Below are 27,388 nucleotides of genomic sequence, written 5' to 3' on the forward strand. Positions count from 1 at the left end.
AGGAAGGAGTATAGCCCCCATTTGTATAAGATATGGTTCAGGTTTCCAGAAGGTCTATATACTTTTCTCACTGTTTCTGGGGCAGGAACAAACAAATGGACCCTTTTCCTCCATTTAGTGAATAATGTGAAGGTATTTCTGCAGGATCATATGGATGTTTTTCTTAGTTCAGTGCTGAATCACTTGAATGGGTTGGTTTTGGGTGATATTAACATCTGGGTCAATGAAAAGCCTATTCAAATTGTCAAGGACTTCCTCCATGTTATTGGATGGCTTATACTGTAACTCATATAAGGATCTATAGTTGATATTTCAACTAGGTATGGTCACCTCAGCCCTCAAGGTAGAGATAGCATATCAGATAGAGCACTATTAGATCCATCTCAACCTAGTGCTTCCCATAGACTTAACAGTGGGTTTTCAACTGGTCTGTGTAGGGATTTGCATAATACTTTGAACAATGGCCTGATTCCTTTGTTGGACCAGCTCCATCTTGAGTGCAGCGCAGTGTGGATAATCCTAAACACCAAGTTCTGGCCTATAACAAGGCAGCCACTTAGTGTTGTTAAACCTGAACAAGTTCAATTGTATACAACACCACCCGGGGTTCATGAACAATGTATGACCTCAGATGACATGGGAGAATATTGGAATGTAGGTGAAGGAAAGTGAACTATTTCAAGGGCAAATATAAATCAGATTTAGTGTACCACTAGAATTACATGTAAGGAGGTGAATTTCACTTTACATAGTTTTTAATTGACTAGCAATGCTATTCTTGATTATGAATTTATTCATTTGCCATTTGTGAATTTGACCTCGGATGATCTTGCTTTCCTGTTGTTGATCCATGTTTTTTTCAGTACTGTGCACTCTTCACTATGAACTGATGCTTTGTCATAGTCATTACAAAAATCCATTTTACAACTTTCGTTAAGAAGAAATCTTTGGAGCCACATGACCTGGAGAATTACCACCCTACTTATAAACTTTTTTTTTCACTGAAAATATTACTGAAAGGTAACTTACATTTATTTGCAGTCTTTATTATCTTGTAATAGTCCAACTGATCCTTGCCATCGGGTTTTAAGCACTCTGTCATTAGTATTACGACAAAAGACGACCCAATCTAAAAGAACATTTAGAATCTGGATTGGGGAGACCACCATCTAATAAGACTAATGTTGGTATGAATAAATATGGTGCCTGTTCATTTTGTAAAATTATTCATCAGGGCACTACTCTAACCCTAAGGTCAATTAATTATGACTTTAAGACCAGGGAACACTATGATTGTAACAGTAAGGGAGTGGCTTACCTAGTCTACCGTGACTTTTGCCATGCCTATTATGTAGACAAAACTAAGCATCCACTTAAAAGAAGAATTTAGGAGCATTACTATGATATTGGGAAACAAAACGCCAATAACACCCTTTTCAAACACATTAAAAAAATGGAATAATAATACGAGGTTTTATTTTTTTTTTATTAGGCAAAAGTATTAGTCAACCTTGGCAGAGGGGGGCCCGGTAAATTGAGATCAGAATATAGGCTGTTGATGCGGCAGATTAGGTTGAATGCCAGTGTGTTCCCAGGTTTAAATAATACTATTTCTGTAAGTACTGCCTTTAAAATATGAGCATCAGAATTACAAGCTTTTAATAATGTGTATGTGTATTCATCTGTTTTAACTAATTATTGTAAAGGGAGGTTTGATTTGCTTTGAACACTCTGCCACTTTAAATATTTATCTGTTTTTTATGCTAATTATTGCTTAATATTTTAATTGAATTGTGTGGGTATTTAAACAGGTATGTTTTTGTAGTCACTTTAGTTCTGATGAAGTCCAGATTGTATGTGGACAAAAGCTCTTAACTAATAAATGCCTTCTCTTTTTTCTTGGCCTGGACTTATTCTTACTCTGGATGTTGTTGACAGTTTTACGATCCTGGTGGAAAGACCTAAATATACCTCACATTTTTTTGTGGTGATTTGGTTGGACTAGCGGAGTTGCTCTGCTTTTTTAGTTAATTCAAATTATTTATTAAACGATTTAAGTTTGTACCCCCCATTAAATTTGACTGACATGAGAATACCCCTTTACCTAAAACTGCTATGTTTAAAAAGAGGAGTTTCTACAATCCTCCATTTAACTCCACATTGGCTATCTTTGAGAAATCTTGTAAAAGATGCATTTACAAGTTAAAGGAAATGTGGAGATTTTTTCTGCATAACCTTTCAAAAGAAGAAAGGACTATTCTTACTGACTTTAGGACTAATACAAGTTGAGGATTACGAAACCAGGTAAGGGTGAGGGCATAGTCATTGTTTATAAAGCTGACTTTACCAATCAGTTTTCTAATTTATTGAGTGACAGTAATAGTTATGAAATTATTTCTAAAAATGAAATAAACATTGCCTACAGAAAGATTGATTATTTTTTTGGATGACTCAATGTATCAATATTTGTTTATTTTTTTTAAGAAATGCTAATCCTTCTATTCCTGTTGTGTTTGGTATCCCCAAGGTCCATAAAGATATTTTATCACCCCTCCCCATCGGTTAATCATATCAGCACATAATTCTAAAACACAAACCCTAACTGTATTTCTAGACTGTTTTTTAAAAGGGACTTTCAGTTCTGTTAATTACATTTTAAAGTTTTCTTGGGAGTTTCCTACAAAACTCAAACCTTATTTCTTTAATACACATTGTAGTTTTTTTTACTACTGATGTTACTGAATTGTTTTCTAGTATACCTCACCAGACTGGCCATACTGCTGTTGTGGACCATACTGATTTAAATGGCAGTCTTATCAACTTTCTAGTGGAAGCAATGGATCTTGTACTGTCAGATAATTTCATTTATTTTGAAGGTGAATATTTTCCCCAGATTAAGGGGTAGCAATGAGATTTAACTGTGCCCCCATGTATGCCAATCTTGTGATGTATAGCTGGGAGAAGAAATATATGTGTAGATCTGAATATCAACAGAACTGGTATCTTTATTTATGTTACCTGGATGATATTCTTATCCTATAGAAAGAGACTTATAATAGCCAGGAAAAATTTATTTTCTATTTAAATAATACTACCTCTTTCCTTAAATTCACACACACACAAACACATGGACACGCACACACACACACACACACACACACACACACACACACACACACACACACACACACACACACACACACACACACACACACACACCCACATTCTTATGACAGTGTGAATTTTTTGGATGTGACTGTTTCTAAGGATTATCTAACAGGATGTTTTATTTCAAAAATGTGTAGAAAACCTATGTTTTCCAGTGGCTATTTGGATTATAATAGCTGTCACCCTGCAGTCTGTAAGAACATTTTTAAGGAGCAATTAATAAGGGCAGCTAGTATGTGGTCCGAATATGAGATCTTTTCACCTGAGGTGGACAATATCTGAAAGAAATTTAGGGATAGATATTACTACCTTGACCTTAAAGATAAGATTTTTAAAGAGATGTATAAGGGATGGGGCACTTGGTTTACACCCTTGTTGGGTAGGGAACATCCAATTTCTAATGATATTCATAATCATAAAACACAGAATAGCAGTAGATTTGTTAATTCTTTTGTGATAACATTTAATACCTTCTCATGGAAGGTTAGGGATATAGTTTCTAAAAATTGGAGCATACTGAAGGTTAATGAAGAGGTGTTCAAAATTCTTGGGGTTGAATCTAGTTTTGTTTACAAAACAGGGAGGAACTTTAAAAATCTTTTAGAACACCTCAGGCATGATAATGAGAATAATGCATTCAGGAGTACTAGAAAATGTGGAGCATGTAATTACTGTCCACGTTTTAGATCGGGATTAGGCTTAACAAATTTCCATACAACTTCATTTGGCTTCTGGTTATTGCATTACTAAGGGTGTAGCTTATTTAGCTGTTTGTAAAGAATGTTCTAAATTCAATGTAGGCAAAACTGAAAGGCAATTCAGGAAGATAATTTATGAACATATTTATGCTATTTCCAAAAGTAATATGAATAACGCTCTGCAGTAGAATTGTCGCCTCACAGTAAGACGTTGTACTGTTCGATTTTCAGCTAAAGCGTCTTCTGTGTGGAGACATGCGTGAATGGGCGTACCTTAATTGAAGGTTGTGCGTCAGGGCCGGCAACTCGGCATGTAAAAATCTACTGCCAATCATTAGCGGACCGGAGTTCCACTGTGGCGACCCCTAACCGGGAAAAGTCGAAAGATGCAACAACAAGCGTTCAATAGAATGTAAAGAGTCAAAATTGCAGTTTGGATTACTGGTAGTGGTATCCAAGATAGCAGGGGTGGTTCCTGGGAAACTAAACTGGAATTTAGGGAATTATTCTGGCAATTGCAATCAAATGCATCTTAAGGATTGGGTCTGAATGACCAACTTTCTATCATTCCAGTATTAAAATTAAAAGCCAGTGATATATAATATGATTTTGCAAAAAGTCCTTTAAAGTTTTTTAACATTATCATTTTACACACACACACACACACATATATATATATATATATATATATATATATATATTTTTAACTTTTGTATTTTATCATGATATATATATATATATATATATATATTTTTACAGATATATATATATATATTTTTTTTACATATATATATATATATATATATATATATATATATATATATATATGTGTGTGTGTGTGTGTGTGTGTGCATGTACATATATATATATATATATATATATATATATATATATATATATATATATTTATTTTTTTTTTTCTTATATTTGTTTTTTTTTTACTATTAGTGTTGTGTAATTACATGGAATGTGATATTTTTATACATTTTTAAGTACTGGATCCACCCACTGTTTCTCTGCTCTGATTGATTGATTTTTACTTGTGACAGGACAGAGGGTTTATTTAAACTCTGAGGAAGTCCCATTACATTATTTAAAGGGTTGAAAGCATTTAACCATACATCTATGCTGCTAATTTGTTGTTTTTAATTGAAAGTGTTCCGTTGTTCTATAGTCGGATGTGTCATCTTTTCTGAATACTTTATTTGTTAGCTTGTTACCCTGAGGTGAATGGAGACACTACATGAATCATTGTTGTGTTTTTATGTTTGAGTTATTGGGTTATGGCTGCACGGACACATACTGGGCTTGTATTCTTATGTCTGGAAGATATATTTGAAAGTATCTACAAGTGAATAAGTGCCAGTCATTTAAAATGCCATCATACTAAAAAACAGCCAATAATTTTGATGCACCAGTGAGGTGTGACAGAATTCCTTATCTTTCCCTCACATTCTTCAGTATAGGAATGGGCTGGAAATTAAGATAAGAATGTGCAAATCTGCTTTATTCTTGGATCATTCTCTGTTTTTTGACAGGCCAGGTGATATCATTTGTTATTGCATCACTGTCTCACAAACCATACTTATTTTCAGTTAGGGCCAAGAATGAAAAACGCAATAAAATAATAATCTATAGGCTAAAAATAAAGTACAGAATATGCTATTCTTACATTAATCTGCATCCATCATCAGAACATAAACAAGTGCAGAACAGAAACAATATAATAAAATACAAGGAAACCGAAGAAGAAAGTGAAACTGAATAGGAAAGTTACTAACGCCAGGTAGTTAGCAGGATGAGAAATTATGCAACAGCATGATGAAATAGAAATAAATGAATATATAATGCAATGATTCTAAGTGTTTCAATCTAAGTGTTGCTAGCAAAAGAAACAAAATGTGCAATACTTCTGAATTAGAAATATCATACTATATGCTTTTGAATATCACAGTATTTGCTTTTGAATATTATAGTATATACTTTTGAATTAAAAATATCACAGAAGATAGTATTCAGGTTACACTTTATTTTGTCTAATTCACTTTCATTGACAAAGTGAACTGATGTCTGTTTTTGATAGAATACCATTGTGTTTGAGTGTCAGAAATGTGAATGCTGGGAACATTAACTTTCCCTATGTTGTGTAAAGTTTGCTTACTTGTAGATGGTAAGCGTTGCTGAAACTTTTGGATATGCAAAAAGTTTATGCATTAGGATTAGGAGTGTATGTTTGTGTTGGCAGATTACTGTTAGAGCAAGGGCAGGGTAAGGGGATAGATGTAGTATTGTGTGTGTATATTTATGTGAAATGTGTGTGTGTGTGTGTGTGTGTGTGTGTGTGTGTGTGTGTGTGTGTGTGTGTGTGTGTGTGTGTGTGTGTTTGTGTGCGTGAGTGTCTTGTGTAGTGGTATTGTTAGGGAAAGGAATTTTCTACAGTAATGTGTAGGGCAGGAGGCAGCAGCTGAATTAGGGTTAGGTTTAGTACAAAGGGGTAAGGTGGAACAGAGATTTGAGGACATTTCCATTCATAGGTTCATAGGTAAGTTCAAGGCTAGCTGCCTTTGTGGGCCATTTTAAGCCTAGTCAGTTTTCCTTTTGAATTAACTTATCCAATGTAGTATTAGATTTGCCTTATGCATCCCATGGTCAATAATTATTTATTACCCCTAGTGAGGATAACTGGAATCATACCATAGGTAATTTGAGGGGACCAGTGCATGGGAACTGCCTCTGCCCATCAGTAATACAAGAGGTAGTCCTGGGGTAACTTTTCTATTTCCCATCTATAGATCCAAGTTGCATTTTAATATAGATGGGGATGAAATGTGTTTTATATGGAGTCTGTTCAAGAGCAGTGATACCCTGCACATGACATACCTTTCCCCTCTGCACCATTCTGTCGATATTGCAAAGAGGTTAAGAGCCCTAGACTGAGCATTTCTGATGCCATTCGACTTTCTGATGAACAGTAAAGCCATCAGTAATGGACTGGAGGATGTCTTGTATGCCTGACATAGGTCACCTCTTAGCAGTCTGTAGAATTGTGATTGTAGTGACAGGGCTTTGAGTATGTCCAGGTAGGACATATTGTTAGGCCTTGTATCCTTTAATAAGATATCTCTGTGGGCATTCCTGTTGCTGCATCTGTCTGGGCAGATGCATGCCAAAGGGGGAATTATACTCAATGATTGACCTGATAAAGGCTGAGCAAAGGTGGTGGTAAAGACATCCCTAGATCTAGAGAGAATTCCTTTGTTTATAAGTCTTGCAATATAGAAGGTCTTTCTTTTGACAATGGAGACATGTTGATTGAAAGACTTTCTTTCGACAATGGACACATGTTAATTTAAAGTTAGGTCACTATCCACATAAGTTCTCGAATACTGAACAAGTTGGTCAACTTATAGGTGTATTGTCAATGTGGTAGTTCCCTGGCAGAGATGACTTCTCATAGGATACAAAAAATGCATTTTTGGCATTAAGTTTTAGTTCTTGATTTTGTTACCAGTTATTTATTTGGGACAAATTTTCATACAGGATGGCTAAGTCATTTGGGGATTCAGTGACTTATAACTTGCAGTCATCTGCAAACATAGTCAATGGTATTAACATTTATTTCAGACAAAAATGTACCAAGCAGGAGGGGTCAGAGCACAGAAACCTGGGGGACTCTACTGGTGACTGGTCTCTTTTTGGAGGTGAATTCCTATATTTTGATTTCCTGCATCCTATCTATGAGACAGTTGACAATCCAGCAGTTGACAAGGGGGTTTATTCCTAGTTTATTTAGCCTTTATATTATGCCTGAATGGGGGATTATGTCCGAAGCTTTGGTCAGGTTGAGGTATAGGGTGTGTACCATTTTGCCTTCATCAATTGCTTTGGTGACCTTTTCAAAAAGTCCACCTGGTTGAGTAAGCATAGCCTGGTCTTGATGGATCCAAACTGAGAGGAGTCCAGTGTTTGGAGGTTCCCTATGTCCTTATTAATTAGCTCCATGATATGTCTTTCCATGGCTTGGTATATGTGGCTGGTCATACTTATGGTTATGTAATTGCCTTGGTTTGTGGAAGATCCTCCCTTATGCAGTGGAATGACTGTAGCTGTTCTGTATCAACTTGGTACAAAATCTGTATGGAGGCTGAAGCTGAACATTGTTGCTGGGGTGGGGGAGCTAAATTGTGTTTCATGCTATTTAAGATGGATCCACAGATATTGCCAGGTCTCACTGAGGCAGTATTTTTAGTTTTTGATAGCACTTTTAGGACATGGTCTTGTGTGATACCTGGAGGCAGGACAGTTTCAGGTATATCTTGAGGAACAAATGTAAATTTAGAGATGAATTTATCAGATGGGAGGTGTGCTATATCTTCTGGCTCACTGTAGGTAACATTGTTCACAATCAGCTTAGAGCATTGCTCTGTTGTGATTTCAGATTACGAGCATAACTGAAAAAAGGCCTTGTGATTGTCATGTCTTGGGTAACTATTTTAACCTCAAACTTGGCTTTGGTTTATTTTATTAAGCTCTTGAGTTGCTTGTTTATTTCACTGATGAAAGTTCTATTATTTTTGGGAATTACAGATCTTGCTTTTGATCAAAATTATCTTCCTTTTACTATAAAGCTTGTTGATATTATAGTTTATGTGCTTGTTCCTGCATGGTACAGCTGCATCTATGCAGCTGTTTACATGTTGGCATATTGTGGTGGTGTATGTTTCTGCATATTTAATGGCATTAACTTGGTTTGGCCAGGATTTGACACTTGTCAATGTATCACTTAGGAGTAGATAGTTTGCCTTAGAGAAATTTCTAAAGTTACCCTGGATGGAAATAATCTTTGGTTTTAATTTTATTTTAAAGGAGACAACTTTATGATCAGACCTAACAAGTCTTCTAATTCTTTTTGGTTGCTTTATAATTACCTTTATAGTTGGGATTTTGTTTTTAATTTGTGAATGTACCTTTGAAATCACTTTCCATTTAACAGCTATATGATCTGAATTTTCTATTGGTTCTGGTTCACATATTGTTAATGTTAATAACAGTTTTTTGATAATACAATAGCCAGCAAATTGATATGACTTGCACTAAAGTGCACAACAAATGCCAACAACAGGGACAATAGGAACTCTGGTACATATGTCTCATCCACCTTCTTAGACCTTTCTAAAGCCTTTGATACTGGTTCTCATCCCCTTCTTCTCAGCCAAATCTCACTAACAGGTCTGCCCTTCCCTTCACTTAATTGGATCACAAGCTATTTATCAAATAGGCAACAAGCTGTTAAAGGGAACTCCTCTTCCTATCGCCCTGAACCTACAGGGGTACCTCAAGGTTCCATATTGGGATCCCTAGTTTTCAGCATCTTCATTAATAAGCTTCACTTATCTCTTATTCATGGCTCTCTTATTCAGTATGCCAATGATTCTACAAGCATTTGCTCTGTCAGTTCTATTCCCAAGCTCCAACATATTACTCAACTAGCATTCTCATCCACTGAAACCTGGTTTACCAAAAATCACCTGCTACTCAGTGCCAGTAAAATCAAGCTACTAGTTTTGACTCCTAAATCACACACCCCATTAGACAAAGACCAACTCACTATACTCTCCTACAACAAGACACAAATTGTAATAGTCTCCCATATTAAACTACAAGGTGTTATGACAGGTCTATATTAGAACATAAAATGGCATTAAAACGAATGCTGTTTCGCCGACACATATACACAGAAATCCCAAAACAGCGAGGTAGACCAACAAAACACAACACACTACTTAATACATTGTAAAGTGGGGGCCTTCACCCCCCACACCCCCCCAGTGGGGGGGGCTGTGCCCCCTCAACTAAATATACCAACTCTGAGATCACAGTACAGTGGGGTAAAGGGCAATATCACGGCTTAGGCTAAGCAATTTTTTTTCCATGGGAAAAAAAAAATCGCTGACCTGAGCCTTCGCTGTTTTGGGATTTCAGTCTATATTTGTCGGCAAAATGGCATTCTCTGTAATGCCGTTTCGCTGATCTAATATAGATCCATTATAACTAATAAATACCTCAAATTTGATCTTCATGTCCATCACAACATCAAAAAATCTCACCAAAATTGGGCTTACTATACAGGCACAAACACCTCCTTACTCCCACTACACCCCCTGTCTTCTACCTCCTCTGTCCTACAGTGCTCCACTACTTACAAATTTAGCCTCTAATCTAAAGTCCAAACTAGAAACCTGCTACAATAAAATTGCTCGATTTGCAACATACTCCTCCTATTCTACCCACCACTGTGTAGCATTACACTCTCTAAACTGGTTGGAATTACCATACCATCTCTCCTATATACAACTAATGACAGCACATACAATTACATGCAAACCATTATTATGTCCTGCCCTGTTCTCCCTTTTCGCCAACTACCAACCTAACAGATCACTTAAGTCTGAAAATCAGCTGTCAAACTTTTATACTCCTGTACTATTGCCAAAAAGTGGAACTCTCTTCCTATAACCCTCAGATCTAGTCCAAACATTGCAACTTTTTAAATGTTTATTTAACTACGTATCTTCCACTTGGAGCTGTAACTGCTCCACACACCCCTCCTTCAAGAACCTGACCTCCTCCTACTACTATTGCTAACTCTACTCAGTCACTCCTAACTACATTCACGCACTCCTCCAACCTATTATTTAGACACATTGACAAAAATGTCCATGCTAACTGCCTAAAATGATATCTTTTTGAAATGATCTATGCAATACTGTTGAAATTGTTTCAATCGGTTCATTTATGTATTTTCTTTTAATATGTAAGTATGTATACTGTGATATTCTGTACAACTTAATTGTTCAAACTTGTAACATGTATTTGGAGCATTTCTCCGCATGTCTCCATTGAACATGGGCTCTTATAGCCCGCTAATCTATCCTGGTAATCAAATGTCAATAAATAAATAAATAAACAATAACCCTGCTTAATGAAAATGGGGAGTACGTTTTAGTCTGAGTCTTTAGCGGGGGTTAAACTATCCCAGTTTTCATTTGGCATATGCAAGTCCCCAGCTATTGTCAATCTGTTTTGGCTTGCCAGGTCTGATAACTGTTTTGCAAATGGCACCTGCTTACCTGAGTTTAGATTTGGACTCCTTTAATTATAATTAATTAATCAATTAATTAATATTATATTATATTAATTATAGTACATTAATATAATGCAATTGTATTATACTAGTATACTATTAATATAACTGATATTATGTTAATTATATTAATATAATGGAATCAATAATTACTGGTGATATTCTTGTTACTAACTTGATGTCCATTATTTCTGACTCCACATTACTTATTTGTGTTGGTGGGTATGGGCTCATAGGTAGATGCTAAGATATCGTGTACAGACTATTATAAGCCTATCCAATAATCTGAGGTCAGAATCAAACCCTGTATTTACATCAATGAGGTAATGACCTTAACCATTATGCCAACCCAGCCCCTCTCATTTGTGATGTAAATTGAAGCACCTTCTCTACTTGTTCCAGTTCTGTATTTATGAAATCTTGTATATCCATTTATACAATTTTTTTTCATTAAACATTATCTGTGATACTATACTGACATCTGTATCATTTGGTTGTATACCCCCATACAATTCCTCCAGTTTTCATTTAGGCTCCAGGCATTCCTGGCAAAACAATTCAATGGCACTTTCTCTACTTTTGTAGCATACATCGTAGTGAACCTTCATTTTTTTTTTTTTGCTATTATTTATAATGAGTCTATTAACCCTTTTAACAGAGAAGAACAACAGAATAAAACAACAAAGGTCTGGATGCACATTTATTCCAAAACATCCTAGATCCTTGATCAAAGGTCAAATGGCAGGCATAAATAACAAGATAAAACACACTATAAAAGCATAAATGCACTACACCTGTAACAGTTAAAGTATCAACTATATAAGCTGTTTGCAAAACCAAATATATGCATATAGGAACAGTAACACCTGCTCTGTCCAGCATCCAGGGACAGGTCTCCACCTACATTTTCATCTGATTCAGTGTGGGTGCAGCACTGGCCTGTATGGCCTCCCAGGCAAATGCCAGCTACCAACCATTATGGTAGAGGAGATGTTCCCACTGGTTCACATTCCTGGGGATGTGTGATTAGATGCATTCTATGTTCCATTCACAATGATTTGCACTATTGTAGGCCTCCTGTGCAGATGTCTGTGGGCAATGTATGGATGTCAGTAGCCTGTGTATCTGGCATCCCCTCATAAATTGCCATGGAGTGTCAATCCCAACTCCATTATATGACTCATGGCATCCACGTGCCAATCACTGGCTTCACGATTATGCCTTAGACTGCAGACAGACACATTCATGATGAAGCCTCTGTGGACAAATACCACCTAGCAGTTTAACAGGTCATATCCACATCTGTTTGATATGCATGTGTACCCTGTCCATCTGGTTTACATATGGCTACACATGTGCCATCCATTGCACCAAGGATACTTGGCAAGTGGCAAACAACATGAAAGTTTTTCATAATGGGGGTTAGTTCCTCTTGTGTGATTAGGACTCTTATGTACTAGTCTGTATGTGTGAGCATGAAAGCCAGAAACTGCTACAGTACATTATAATGGATGCCTGAGATATGCTTGTTATGTCCTCTGTAGGTTTCAGCAAGTTGCTTCTGGCCAGAATGCGCACAGTAATTATGATTTTGGTTTGCAGAAGTCTGGGTCTTCGTCTTCTACCTATCACCTCCATTACCTGAAACAGGTGTCGTAGCTAATCCAGTGCGTGCTATCCATATGTTGCCTAGCCCATTTCTCCTGTCTTTTGAAAGTACAATACAGGATCCATGGGTAAAAGTATGCCGTATCCTGGTGATGACATGCATGCTATAAATCATCAGGGTGTCTCTGCTGCAATGATGGTATCAACAAATAGCATATAAATGTCAATTTTTCCATTTTTTAACACATGTATGTTGATGTCTGTAGCTGTAATTATTTAAAGAAATTAATACACAAATACACTTTCATGTACCTTATCATGTAGACTTCTTCCATTTTATTATTTATGATGTTTTGAATCACTACTGTGTTAATTTCATTAGAATACTGTTTTTGTACCTGCATTGTTGAATGTCCACAGGTAGTATATGCTGTCTTTTTCTTTAATTAAGAATCAGATTTGCCTTCATGCATGATGCTAAGTGAGAACAGTTGCAGTGCCATTGTGTACCTTGTTTATGAAACAGACCTATCATTTTATGAAAACAGACAAAACTTCTATCTGATTACAATAAATTCCTGCAAAAACAATACTAGTTAAAACAATAAGGGAAAAGCACTTAAGAACCTCCAAAATACTTGTCCAGATTGAATGCCTATGCTCACTGGTTTTCACTAAATAGAACACAGAAGCTCTAATAACCCTTTTGCTCTTCCATCCTAAATCATACTTGTGGATAACTACAGAGTGGCTTCAGCAGTTTCTTGTGGAATAACAAGGTAGGATGTGGAAAAAAGTGACAGTGAGAAATGTGTTACTTTTGATAGCAATGCCAGGAACAATGCAATCTGGTAAGTGATGGCAGCAGCTGGATGTGATGAAGGGAGTGAAGCAAGAGTTTTGCATGAGGAATGGTCACATAATCAGCATAAGTGATCAAGGCTATAGATGGTTTAATTCTATGAATGGGGACCTTGGGGTGTCACTGTCCCAAACCCCAGCCCTACACTTTACCTTACCAAAAGTTTTTTCACTAACAGTATCCACTAATCATACAAATTATGTTTTGGTGTATTGTTAGCTTTTTTTTTAGTTGGCTGATTAAAAAGGAAAGCTTTTGTTTTCCTTTTGTGATTAGGTTAGTTTTGGCCATTTTCCCCTGATTTTTTAAGGGTTCAACATGCAGAAGTCTATGTAATGGATGATGTTCTTCAAGAATCAAAATTGCAGTAGCTTAAACTGGGCACCTTCCAGGTGTTCCACCTGCCAGGACCATGTAAGGTGCTATATTTAAAAGGCAGTCGGAGCATTAAAAGCATCAGAGCTTGTTTGCTGCTGAAGTGAGTACTATTTTGGCAGTCCCTGCATTTCCTGTCAATCAGCTAGCAATTTTCATACCGGGCAGATAAGTCCTCATTGGTGAAAGCCTTAATTTATTTAATTGATGGCTCTTTGCAAAACTTGTGATTTTACCAGCAAGAAAACTATTTGGTATACTTGTGAAACAGAGAGGGAGACTATCTTTTTTACATAATAATTGTGTTAATGGTAGTGCTTGTGTAAACGTTTTGTGAGGAAAATGTTTAGTGTCTGACTAAAAACATAAGCCATTCTGAAATGTGCTGAGTTTGGGAAAAGACATAGTGCTTGTGTGTGACTTTTAGTAGTATACGTACCTCAGAACCATTAGTTCTCCAGTGCACGTGTGTGACTTTTACTGTTATACTTACCTCAGAACCATTAGTTCTCCAGTGCATGTGTGAGTTTTACTGTTATACTTACCTCAGAACCACTAGTTCTCCAGTGCATGTGTGACTTTTACTGTTATACTTACCTCAGAACCACTAGTTCTCCAGTGCATGCATGACTTTTACTTATACTTACCCCAGAACCACTAGTTCTCCAGTGCATGTGTGACTTTTACTGTTATACTTACCTCAGAACCACTAGTTCTCCAGTGCATGCGTGACTTTTACTTATACTTACCTCAGAACCACTAGTTCTCCAGTGCATGTGTGACTTTTACTGTTATACTTACCTCAGAACCACTAGTTCTCCAGTGCATGTGTGACTTTTACTGTTATACTTACCTCAGAACCACTAGTTCTCCAGTGCATGTGTGACTTTTACTGTTATACTTACCTCAGAACCACTAGTTCTCCAGTGCATGTGTGACTTTTACTGTTATACTTACCTCAGAACCACTAGTTCTCCAGTGCATGTGTGACTTTTACTGTTATACTTACCTCAGAACCATTAGTTCTCCAGTGCATGTGTGACTATTACTGTTATACTTACCTCAGAACCACTAGTTCTCCAGTGCATGTGTGACTTTTACTGTTATACTTACCTCAGAACCATTAGTTCTCCAGTGCATGTGTGTGACTATTACTGTTATACTTACCTCAGAACCATTAGTTCTCCAGTGCATGTGTGTGACTTTTACTGTTATACTTACCTCAGAACCACTAGTTCTCCAGTGCCTGTGTGTGACTTTTACTGTTATATTTACCTCAGAACCATTAGTTCTCCAGTGCATGTGTGACTTTTACTGTTATACTTACCTCAGAACCACTAGTTCTCCAGTGTATGTGTGACTTTAACTTATACTTACCTCAGAACCACTAGTTCTCCAGTGCATGTGTGTGACTTTTACTGGTATACTTACCTCAGAACCACTAGTTATCCAGTGCATGTGTGTGACTTTTACTGTGATACTTACCTCAGAACCATTAGTTCTCCAGTGCATGTGTGTGACTTTTACTGTTATACTTACCTCAGAACCACTAGTTCTCCAGTGCATGTGTGACTTTTACTGTTATACTTACCTCAGAACCACTAGTTCTCCAGTGCATGTGTGTGACTTTTACTGTTATACTTACCTCAGAACCACTAGTTCTCCAGTGCATGTGTTACTTTTACTGTTATACTTACCTCAGAACCACTAGTTCTCCAGTGCATGTGTGACTTTTACTTTTATACTTACCTCAGAACCATTAGTTCTCCAGTGCATGTGTGACTTTTACTGTTATACTTACCTCAGAACCACTAGTTCTCCAGTGCATGTGTGACTTTTACTGTTATACTTACCTCAGAACCACTAGTTCTCCAGTGCATGCGTGACTTTTACTGTTATACTTACCTCAGAGCCACTAGTTCTCAATCTTCTTCATTAACAGCCCTTCTAAGCTACAGAACAGGTTAGTCCTTTCATTCCTGTTCCCTGCAATAAACATGGGAAAGCAATGGGTATATTGGGGAAGAAAATGTATTCTAGCACTTTGAATTTCAGGATTTTAAACTGCCAAAACCCATTTGTTAAAGTTTTTGCTTGTGTCTTTTGAGAATATGCAGAAGTTTATGGCTATTGGCTAACATTCCCTCTTATAAGGTAAAAAAAAATAAATGCTTTATTGACAGCTTTATGACAGGCGACTAAGCATATTCTAAAGTGCCACTCATTCTGCTTCCAGAGCAACTATTTCTGGATTACTTTTGTGTAGAGCTCTGTTTCTGGATTACTTTTGTGATGACATTCTTGGCTTCATTTTCAACTCCTCCCAGATGATGTCAGTTCTGATATTTTTAATTCTCCCTGTGATAAAGGCTGTCTGTTTAACCTTTGTGCAGCTGAGGTGCTTATTATGATGAAAGGGGGAAACTGAACCAAGCAGTAACCTGTTTTTTTCAGCTCTCATTTTTTAGACAAAATAATAGTCCCCCCCCTCCTCAGCTGAGAGGATAGTAATAAATGAGGTCAAAAGCAATGGAAAGGAAGCTTTAAAGAAAAGGGAACAGCCTCAAAAAATCAAGGACAGTCTTCCCAGTCACCATGACTATCTACCTGCCTACCATTCTGACAAACTGTGTCTCTGAGACTTCATCATCTGTTTTGGTATCCTGTAGACTCAGACAGCTGAGTTCTGAGTTTAGCCCAATAAGTATACTCTGAGGATACTCTTGACAATATAAATCCCTTTCTCCTTTCCAAGGGATTCCTTCTTGTTCAGAAAACAGAACTGCCCTCTTTCTACCAATTCTGCACAGCATGCCTTCTCAGGGAGTCATAGAACCAGTATCACCCAATCTCTAAGGCAAAGGCTTTTATTCAAGCATATTTGCTGTTCCCAAACCAAAAGGATTCTGGAAGCCAGTACTGGATCTTTCTGCTCTAAACATGTTATGATTACAAAGTTCAAGATGTTATCACTTCAAAACCTTGTATCTTTGATCCTAAGTCTAGCTATCTTGGCAAAGGTGGATCTAAAGGATGCCTATCATGACATTCATATTGCCAAGTAGTTCAGACATTTCTTAAGATTTGTTGTGTCTGGCTTAAAGTGTCTGTTCTCTTTTTTTATTCTTTGGACTCCCCACTGCACGAAGCGTATTCACAAAATGCCTAGCTCAAGTCATTACTTAGTGCAGACTCAAAGACATTTACATTTTTCCATATCTGGATAACTATGTTTTATCTTTGCAGACTCTTTTTCCATCTGGCAATAGTCTGTAATAACCATGCAGGGATTTCTACTCCAGCTGGGCTCTCAAATCAATTTGCAGAGCTCTTCTTTCATCCTGTCATACAGGATAATTTTACTAGGTCATTTACGGGACCCAAGCTCGGAAAGAGCTCCCTCCAGACAAATTAGAAGTTTTCCAAACAGTTTCTCCAGCCTAAACCAAGCATTTGCAAGGGAGTTTCTCAGGATTCTGTGCTACATAGCTTTATAACTTTCAATTGTCCGTATTTTTGCCTTATATTTTTGCTTTGTTCCTCATAAAATGTATGGCTTTTTGACAAATCTTTGAGGACTGGCATTATAAAATAATGCCAGCCATTTGAGTTTCAGAATTTATTCCCTTCATCAAATACATGCAAATGCCAAGCTTTTTTTTATTCTATCACGTTTCTAGGCTTCTAAGAGAAATATTTAAACATTGTCCCTACTTTTGCATCATTGACTCCCCATTATTTTTGGCTTTACCCAGAATTCTTGCTGTAAGAGGCTGACAGGCATGTATGGCATTGATGATCACCATGCTGCCCTTTGCCAGATCACACATGAGAAGAAATACATTGGTACCTCAGTTCAGTCTGCACTCAGCATCTACACCCTTTGACATTTCAGATTCCAGTTCTGGGGTTTATAAAGAGAAGAGATAGTTCACAATCCAGGTCACTTATTCTTTGTGACCCTCTTCCAGTCATTCACCACTGATGCTTCAGATCTGGTGTGGGAAGCAGTTTTAAAAGGAGTAAATGTGCAAGCTCTGTGAAGAAACAGACAATAAGCACATAAATGTCAGGGGGATGTTGAAGGCCTTTAATAATCTGTTGCATTTTGTCTCCAGAACTCTGCAAGTGAACAGTGTAATGTGATGCATAGTCTGACTCTACAGGATTCATACATTCTGTCAGAGCTAAACTTATTGCAGACAAGCTTGGGGAGACCAGTATAAACCCCATGCATGGAAACTTCATCCTTCCATGAAATGCTCCACCTGTGTGGATCTCCTCAAATAAATCTGTTTAACTCCATTCAAAACAGACAACTAAAGAAATTCTACTCCAGTACTGCTTGCGGCCAGGTCTGGAAGACAGATGCATTCCCATTCCCATGTATAGAATGTTCCTGCATACATTCCACCCTTTCTGCTGATTACCAGGGTTCTTGTAAAGTTCAAGAAGGACTCCCTAAAAATTGTGGCATGACTGCTAGTTACCATAAGCTTCCTCACAGACTGGATTTACTTACACAAGGTACATCTCAATTGGGAAACTCTTTAAATAACTGCCTGGATGATACATTTTGATATCTTAGGTACCTTTTTTTTTCCACAGCATGCAGCAGGTACTAAGGGAGTTAAGGAAGTCTGCTAATATCACATTACATGTAGGTGAGTGCAAAATATTTTATAGTTGGTGACTCTCTAAGAACCAGGATCCATTTCAGGCCAAGTTGCCTCTGGTTCTTCATTATTTGTGAGAGGTGGTATCCACTAACTTGCACTCATTTATCAAGGTTCATTTGTCATTTTGGTTTGTGTGCCCTTACATCACCCATTTTCTACCAATGCTTAAGTCAAGTAGTTTTTGACAGGGGTCTTACATACTCTCCCACCTAGGAAGCAGGTGACTACCCCTTGGATCTCAGGTTTGTGCTTGAAAAGCTTACTCTGTCTCCATTTAAACAATTTCATTTGGCTGATTTGAGGTTCTTAACATGGAGGACTTTTATTGATCAGTCACAGCATAAAATTATGGGAAAGAGTAGTGGAAGTTAGGTTAAGGAGGGAGGTGATGATTAGTGATCAGCAGTATGGTTTCATGCCAGGAAAGAGTACTACAGATGCAATGTTTGTTCTGAGACTGTTGATGGAGAAGTACAGAGAAGGTTAGAAGGAGATGAATTGTGTCTTTGTGGACTTAGAGAAAGCATATGACAGGGTGCCTAGAGAGGAGTTGTGGTATTGTATGAGGAAGTCGGGAGTGTCAGAGAAGTATGTAAGAGTGGTACAGGATATGTACGAGGGTAGTGTGACAGCGGTGAGGTCTGCGGTGGGAGTGATGGATGCATTTAAGGTGGAGGTGGGATTATATCAAGGATCAGCTCTGAGCCCTTTCTTATTTGCAATGGTGATGGACAGGTTGACAGATGAGATCAGGCAGGAATCCCCGTGGAATATGATGTTTGCAGATGACATTGTGATCTGTAGTGAGAGTAGGGAACAGGTGGAGGAAACCCTGGAGAGGTGGAGATATGCTCTAGAGAGAAGAGGAATGAAGGTCAGCAGGACTAAGACAGAATATATGTGTGTGAATGAGAGGGAGGATAGAAGAATAGTGGGGATGCAGGGACTAGAGTTGGTGAAGGTGGGTGAGTTTAAATACTTGTGATCAACAGTTCAGAGTAATGGTGAGTTTAGAAGACAGGTGAAGAAGAGAGTACAGGCAGGATGGAGTGGGTGGAGAAGAGTGTCAGGAGTTATTTGTGACAGGCGAGTACCAGTAAGAGTGAAAGGGAAGGTCTACAAGAGGGTAGTGAGACCAGCTATGTTATATGGGTCAGAGACAGTGGCATTGACAAAAAGGCAGGAGTCAGAGCTGGATGTGGCAGAGTTAAAGATGTTAAGATTTGCAATGGGTGTGATGAGGGTGGACTGGATTAGGAATAAGTATATTAGAGGGTCAGCCCAGGTTGGAAGGTTTGGAGACAAAGCCAGAGAGGCAAGATTACATTGGCTTGGACATGTGCTGAGGAGGGATGCAGAGTATACTGGGAAAAAGATGCTAAGGATGAAGCTGCCAGGTAAGAGGAAAAGAAGAAGGCCTAAGATAAGGTTTATGGATGGGGTGAGAGAGGACATGCAGGTGGTTGGTGTGACAGAGCAAGATGCAGAGGACAGGAAGAAATGGAAACAGATGTTCTGCTGTGGCAACCTCTAATAGGAGCAGCCGAAAGAAGAAGAACATGGAAGACTTTTACTTATTACTTTGACATCTGCTAGGAGGTTATCTGATCTGCGTTACAAACTATTATGGTGAGTCAAGTCTACCACACTTTTCACAAAGGCAAGATGTCTTTGAGAACAAATCCTACCGTTATGCTTAATGTCATCTTGGGTTTCACTTTAAGCCAGCCAATTAATCTCCCAGTCTTCCTTCCTGAAGCAAAGAACAAGGAACAAATGATTTTTCACTCTCTTAATGTACATAGGCAGCTCAGACTACCTAGACAAAACTTGACCTTTAATGGAAGCTGATCGGCTGTTTGTCTTATATGAAGGTAATAGTTGACAAATTTGACTATTTCTATATGTTTGTCTCATGCTGTTACTTTTTGTTACACTCACCAGAATAAGCCATTTCCAGGCAGGGATACAATTCATTTAACAAGGGATTTGGCTTCTCTGGTGGCTTTCTGAAATGGAGTGGATTGAAGAAGCATTAAAGATGCAGCAACTTGGTCTTCAGTCCTTATTTTTTGAACTGTATTCCTTTTCCACATCCAGAAATGGCTTTGCAAAGACAATTTTCCAGGGGTTTTTGGAATCTAAGGCACGGGTCTTCTTCCTTTTTTCCTATTTTGTCAGAGCTATAGTAACCTAACTACATTCATGTATGAATATGGTACAGCTGTGTAGATAAACTTAACATAACAGTACATGTTGTAATGGATCATTGTTGCATTTGCTGTCCCTTTCTCCAGTACCCCCTCTTCCTTGCTGTACTTGGTGTGTGCTGCCAAAGTGTAGTTGTTTAAACAACCCCAAGAAAGGCCTGATATATAGTGGCGCAGTGGATAGTGTTGTTGCCTGACAGCAGGAGCGTGGTGTGAAGAACAGCTGTGGCTGGGCTAGCCACCTGGTGGTGTAAACATTAACCATAGATGATTGTCACTGATGAAGTGACACACCAATACCATGTGGGAAAATGGGGTAATGGATATATATATATATATATATATATATATATATATATATATATATATATGTGTGTGTGTGTGTGTGTGTATGTATGTATATATATATATATATATATATATTTTTTTTTTTTGCCACTCTGCCGGATGACCATCAGTCATTTAATTGTCTGTCACTGGGAAATTCTCAGTATGAGTGAGACAGTCTACCTGTGAAGCCATGACAGAGACAGCCATGGAGATTGTCTTATGACATTGCCTGTATACAGAAATGAGGATTTTTCAATATAAGGTCTTAAAACACTCCTCTGGTCACTGATTCAAACACGTGCCACAGCAGCACATCCCATGCCCTTCCCATTTGTCTGTCTGTGTGTGTGTGTGTGTGTGTGGGGGGGGGGCATAGCTCTCAACTATCAACCAATCAGGGGAAATCCAGAAATAATTAGGGATAATGAGGGACACTTTTAAAATACTGGTACTATTAACTTGAGACATTAACAGAATAAGAGAATGTGGGTTAATATACATTTTCTGAAGTAAATAAATTATATTATGTTAATTATTGTCATTATTTATTAAGTTTAATTTGGCACATTTTCTCTAAAATTCACCAGTTTTAGGCAGAATTAAGAGGTGCGGGTAAAATTTGTGTCAACATTAGGGACATCCCTGAAAATCAGGGCCAGCTGAGAGGTACCGTGCACGTGCATGCATGCTCACACTTTTCTCCATATACTAATGAGAGCTAATATTTCCAGCTTTACATGGCTAAGCCCACATTGCCAGTCCTGCCCACTTTTTGATGCCATGCAAGTCTCTACTTAAGTAGTTTGGATCACCCACCATCATGGATTGGCAATCTTCCGTTCTCACTTGACTGGTTCTTTCAGCTGCTATTTAAACTTACATTGTCTGGGTGATAGTGATGATTTTATTGCTCTATACCTCAGAGCCAGGCTGTTTACTTATATTTGGTTATTGGTATAATGCATTGAGCAGTTTTGACCAATTTCAGACATAGCCCGATTTCTTATACACTGTTTACACAGTTTTATTTTTTTAATTTGATTATTATTTAATACTTTTATATGAACAGTTATTTTCTTTATGTGCAAAGCATAATCACTTTTTTCCTCAGAACTATCCTGTGTTCAGTTACTATATGCTATGGCATGTTGCACAACTACTTAGACAGTTACCAGAAAATGGCAAAAATAAATTCATTTTAGTGCCTTATTTATAAAATATGTTGATGTTGGAACACAAACAGTACTGCATTGAAGTATTTGCCATAGTTATCTAGCCACATACCTTATGTGAGAATACAGTTTCTGACAAGCTTATCTCTCTGAACTAGAAGCAAGTGAGCTATGTCCTGATCGAGTCCCATGAAGAATAAAAAGGATGGACATTGAACAGAACTATGTATACAATAGAAAACAGTAAATAAAATGCGCAGAAGATAGTGTAAAGAACTATGCTTTTATACTTAGACATCACCCTTCAGTAATTCCAGGAAATGAAAAGACCAACAGTCTTCCTAAAACAAAGTCCATGGCACATAGATGGCACTGCCTATTTATACCAATGTACTAATGAGTGGTGTCAGACTTTCTCCGGGTAAGAAGTGGGGAAATAAGGAAGTAGGATATATTAAAATAAGCAAGCATATAATGAATTTGTAAGTCTATGGCTGTGGTAACTAATTCCTATCCCACAACCCCTCAAAAAGAAAAAAAAACGTAGTGTTGATTAGCAATTAGTTTCATAAATTTCAAACATACCTTCATTTTGCATCTTCTTCTCTGTACTGTTTGTGATCATAGGATTAGAATTCGATGTAACACCTGTGAGTTAGACAAAACATCTCATACTGTAATTTGACTGATGTTACAATGAGTGTGTCATCTGAATACATACTTATTAAAACAGATTATTTCAAAACAAGGCTGCAATGCATGATTTAAAGTTTGCTAACATTTTTTGTAATTGCTTTATCCATTACTAACTCTGATTATTTACCATCACATCAGTGATAATGAAACCTTTCATTTCTCCATCCTGTCAGGCTTCAGCATCTTACATTGCCCAGTAGGATAGATCCCAGCTTTCCATTGGGAATTTACTTGCTAAAACTCTTTGACTTTGGATGGCAGTGGAGGAAAGAGTTAGACACTGTGATGCTATCATTAGTAGCTGACTACTTTTTTTTCCTTTTAAATCTGCATCAGTACCCTACAATGGCTAGAAAGCCCACTGTAAGAGCAGGGCCTACTATACCAAAATGAATGCTGTTGCATGTTTCTACCACCTGTGCCACAGCTTCTATGCCTTGCAGTACTTGGCACACAAAAGTGAGTGGCCTGTTTTTCTCCATAATTCAGCCAACATTTGGTGATCCATAAGGTGATTAGGCTATTATCCTCCAATGGGTTGAATGAGCAGCCTTCAGTCTGTCTCTCCAGTCCCACCCAAGTTGACTGTTCAGCACTTGGGACCACTAATCATAGCCAAGTCATTGGGACTGCCTTATGGCTCCATTCTTTGGTATCATGGTGCCAACTTAAAGTTTATTAACTTTAATAAAGTAAAACATGAAGGTTGTTCCAAATTTGCCATTAGTATTGTTTACTGTGAAATACAAGGTCATGTTCCTTATATCTGACAACAATGCTGAGATCCAGATGCGTGCCAAATTATATTAAGTCTTAATAAATATTTCTAGCTCATTAGCATGTAACTTTATTAACAAGCGTATAGTAAATTTAAAAAGTCAGCAAATATTAGACGTTAATTCACTCTACAGAAGGAGATAAAAGTGAGTCCCATTGGAAATGAAGCAATACTGGAAAAGCTCACCTAGGCTCTGCTACAACTTGCTATGAGGGAAAAGTTAGTTTGCTTTTGCTTTCTTGCATTTTGTATTGCTTTATTGCCTTCTTCTATTTCATATGTTGTAATTTGTGTTCCTTACACTGTGTTTTACTTGTATTCTCCTTTGAATTGCATATTGAAACTAGAAAAGAGACCACAGCTATATCTCTTGTGAATCACACAGATATTTTTCTCACCCACTCTCCCTTGTGCTGTTGTGTTCTTAAACTCAACTGTCTTTCTAGTTGCATGCTCCTTATGTTAATTTGACCAAACATCTCCTTCCCTCGTCCCTTTCACTGGTTGTTGTGAATAAGCACAAAATTATTATTTTGTGAAATCAACTCTCTTCAACTATTTTAATTTATTGGCCATTCCATTGTATTCCATAGAACCAGAATACAAAGTGCCCACCCCCTTTCAGTTTATCTTGCTCTTTTAAAAGTGGTGGCTCTCCACTTAAGACAGCTAAAGCTTAAGTTACCCCCTCTTTCATATCTAATTACTTAGTGCACACTGCAGGGCTTAGGATATTAAGCATTTTTTTCCATCTTATCTTTAAAAATTGCAACATCTATTGCAAGACCTCCAATTATTGGAGAGCCCACATTCTGCCTCTCAGTAGTCATCTTGGGATTAGTGCTTCTGTTTTCTCCTGGTGAGAGAAGGAACACAGAGACATTCATTCCTGGAGACTTCTGATCACAGTAAAGCCTAATATCTGCTTCATAGGTGACAGCTTGGAATTTGTGCTTATATTCTGCTCCTGGTGAGAGAAGGAGCGCAGTGCATTGATTCCTGGCTGTTTCTGGATGGACAGTGAGTGTCTACATGATGTTTCTGATTGTTCTTTTTACTGTTCAAGGCATCTACCAGGAAAAGGCTACAACAAGTCTAAAGATCCTTGCATCATCTGGGACAAGTTTGTGGATCACCAAACAGGCCATGGCCTGCTTCTCATTTTGAGATTAGTGCTAATGTTTTGCTTCTGGTGGGAGAAGAAGCAAAGGAGCATTGTATCTCAGCTGAGTGAAGCTGTGTTGAGACCAGCACTAGTAGTAGCCAGTCATTAGCCATTTCTGTGACCCCCCATTTTCATCATTCTTGACAAGCTAACTTTGTTTTCAGTAAGTACTGCTTGATTTATTTCTGACTTCAGAATATCTGTCTAAATACTTCATCCTTAAATTTTCAGGGTCCACTTATCAGTTTCCCCTCAAGTGTTTCGCAGTGCCTTATAAACACAGACACCTTGAGTGACATTTTTCCTGTAAAAGCACTTGAAATTCTATTAATACCTAGTTGCACATAGGACAACAGAGGACTAGTTTTCAGTGACAAGAACTGTACCCAGAGTTGCACACCGAATACTCCTGTCAATGCTTCATATTCTCACTTCAACTATCTAATCAATAAAAAAGTGTCTGTTGCCATGGATATGAACTTTCCCACTATCTCCATTACCAGCTTGGTGGGTATGGGCATCCTGAGACAATGTAGAAATTGCTTCATGTTTACTGACAACCAGTTCATTCTCAAATAAACTGATATGGTATGTGAGAGATTTATTTACACAATGTCACTGGAAGCAAAGCTTTCACTTAAAAGTTAATAAAGTTGTTAGTAGTACACACGCTGCACCAATCACACACAATTCAAAACAGACATATAGACCCACATGTGCTGAGGTACTTAAATGTAATCTTCCTAAACCCCAAAAACCTCCTAGATGAATTTCAAATAACAAATACCCTCAGCAGCCCCGAGTGCAGTCTTTCAAAACAACACCCACATCAACACATACAGTCACATCTCATTTAGCCTCTACTTCTAAGCCCATAAGGAAAGCTACCACACAATGTAACATTCTGGTCATTGGAGACTGCATCATGAAACACACTGATATCCCTCTCACCAGACTGATTGAGGAGAAAGTCATGGTCAGTTGCTCATCAGGGGCTAGGATCCACCACATTATGCATGCACTCAGGTTACCAGTATGATACAGTTATAGTCCAAGTGGGTGTAAGTGACCTGAGACATACCTCCCTAGACTATATGAAGAGAGACATCATGGACCTCTCAGAATGGCTGTCCCAGGCTGATCTGAGCCTTACACTGAGCAACATTTTACCTTCTCCAAGGATGAATGACTTTAATAATTGACTTAGTTTCTGGTGTCATTCTAATGGGGTGCAGTATCTGTCAGCATGGAAGGAGATGTTCAAAAGATCACCCTGCTTTAGCCATGGATGGTCTGATCCTCTTCCCTCTAGGCTTTTAAATATTAGCTAAAACACTGTCCTCTCCATACTGTCTTTTTTAGGCAATGCCAAACTGAAAGTACTTCTGACATAGCTTATCAAAACCAAGAAAATCTAAAGGTATTAGTGCTCAGTGCTAGCAATCTAAACAAAAAACTTCACTCCCTAGAACCTATCGTCATCCTAGTGAATTCTGACATCTGTGCAGTCACTGACACATTGTTTAAAGCTGCAGACAGCACACTGACAGTGCAAGGTTATAATGCCTTCCACACATTTAGACCAACCATTACACTACACAGACAGGGGACTTAAGGTGGAGGTGTCTTGATTTACATCAAAAATAAATACATCTCAAGGCTGGGCAAACAGGGCAATGCACTTGAGCTACTCCTTGTTCAAATTACCATAGGCAAAATCCAATACCACTTCCTCGCAAGCTATGGGTCCCCATCTATAGCCCTGGAAACTCATACCATGTATTTAAACTTATTGGAAACACTCACCATCCAACCCAATACTATATTCATGGGCAACTTTAATTACCCCACTATTAACTAGGAATCCTATATGACACCAAATGTACAGGCATAGAGATTCCTGGATTTTGTAAACACGAATTCCCTAGACTATATTGTCATTACACCAACTAGGAGTGCAACCATACTGGATCTGGTACTCACTAATGTAGGAGAGTGCTGCACACCCCCTAATGTAATGTCTTCTCTGGTAAGGTCAGACCACAGAATGCTCTCCTTTGAAGTAAAAATAAAACCTGGACCCCAAGCTATCCCTGGAATACATAAACCCGGAGAACACTGCTGCCTATGAAGAACTATTCAAAGAATTCCTATAAAAGCATGTTAATAGCTGCAAAGAAGCAGCTGTATCCACCAGGAAAAAATACAGAACTAACTCAAAAAACAAGCAACCCTGGTGGAATCACAAAAAACAATAGGCTGTATAACAGAAGAAAGAAAACCATGGCAAAAATTAGAAGGTGCAGCACCCAGCAGGATAAAAGTTCTCTCATCAAACTAAATAAACAACTTAGAGGACAAGCAAAGCCTACCAAAACAAAATTTGAGGTAAATTTGGCCTCCCAGGCCAAGGAAAAGTACAAGGCATTCTTCAGCTATGTCTGTAACATCCAAGGCAATACACAATTGTGTGCACAGCTCATTGTAAATGAAGTCACCTATA

General features: G+C 37.8%; 1 protein-coding gene across 2 annotated transcripts in view; it reads right to left on the reverse strand.

Annotated features, from left to right (window-relative positions):
• The window catches only part of LOC122796489 (actinia tenebrosa protease inhibitors-like), a 234,641-nt gene that overhangs the window by 85,948 nt on the left and 121,305 nt on the right, over positions 1-27,388 (reverse strand). For both annotated transcript variants that reach the window (XM_044065013.1, XM_044065012.1), the window contains one exon: positions 22,832-22,894. In XM_044065013.1, the coding sequence (XP_043920948.1) occupies positions 22,832-22,894 (63 nt within the window). The remainder of the gene's footprint in view (positions 1-22,831; positions 22,895-27,388) is intronic.

Source organism: Protopterus annectens, chromosome 3.part0, assembly GCF_019279795.1.
Source record: "Protopterus annectens isolate FY-2018-M chromosome 3.part0, PAN1.0, whole genome shotgun sequence".
NCBI classification, from domain to species: Eukaryota; Metazoa; Chordata; order Ceratodontiformes; family Protopteridae; genus Protopterus; species Protopterus annectens.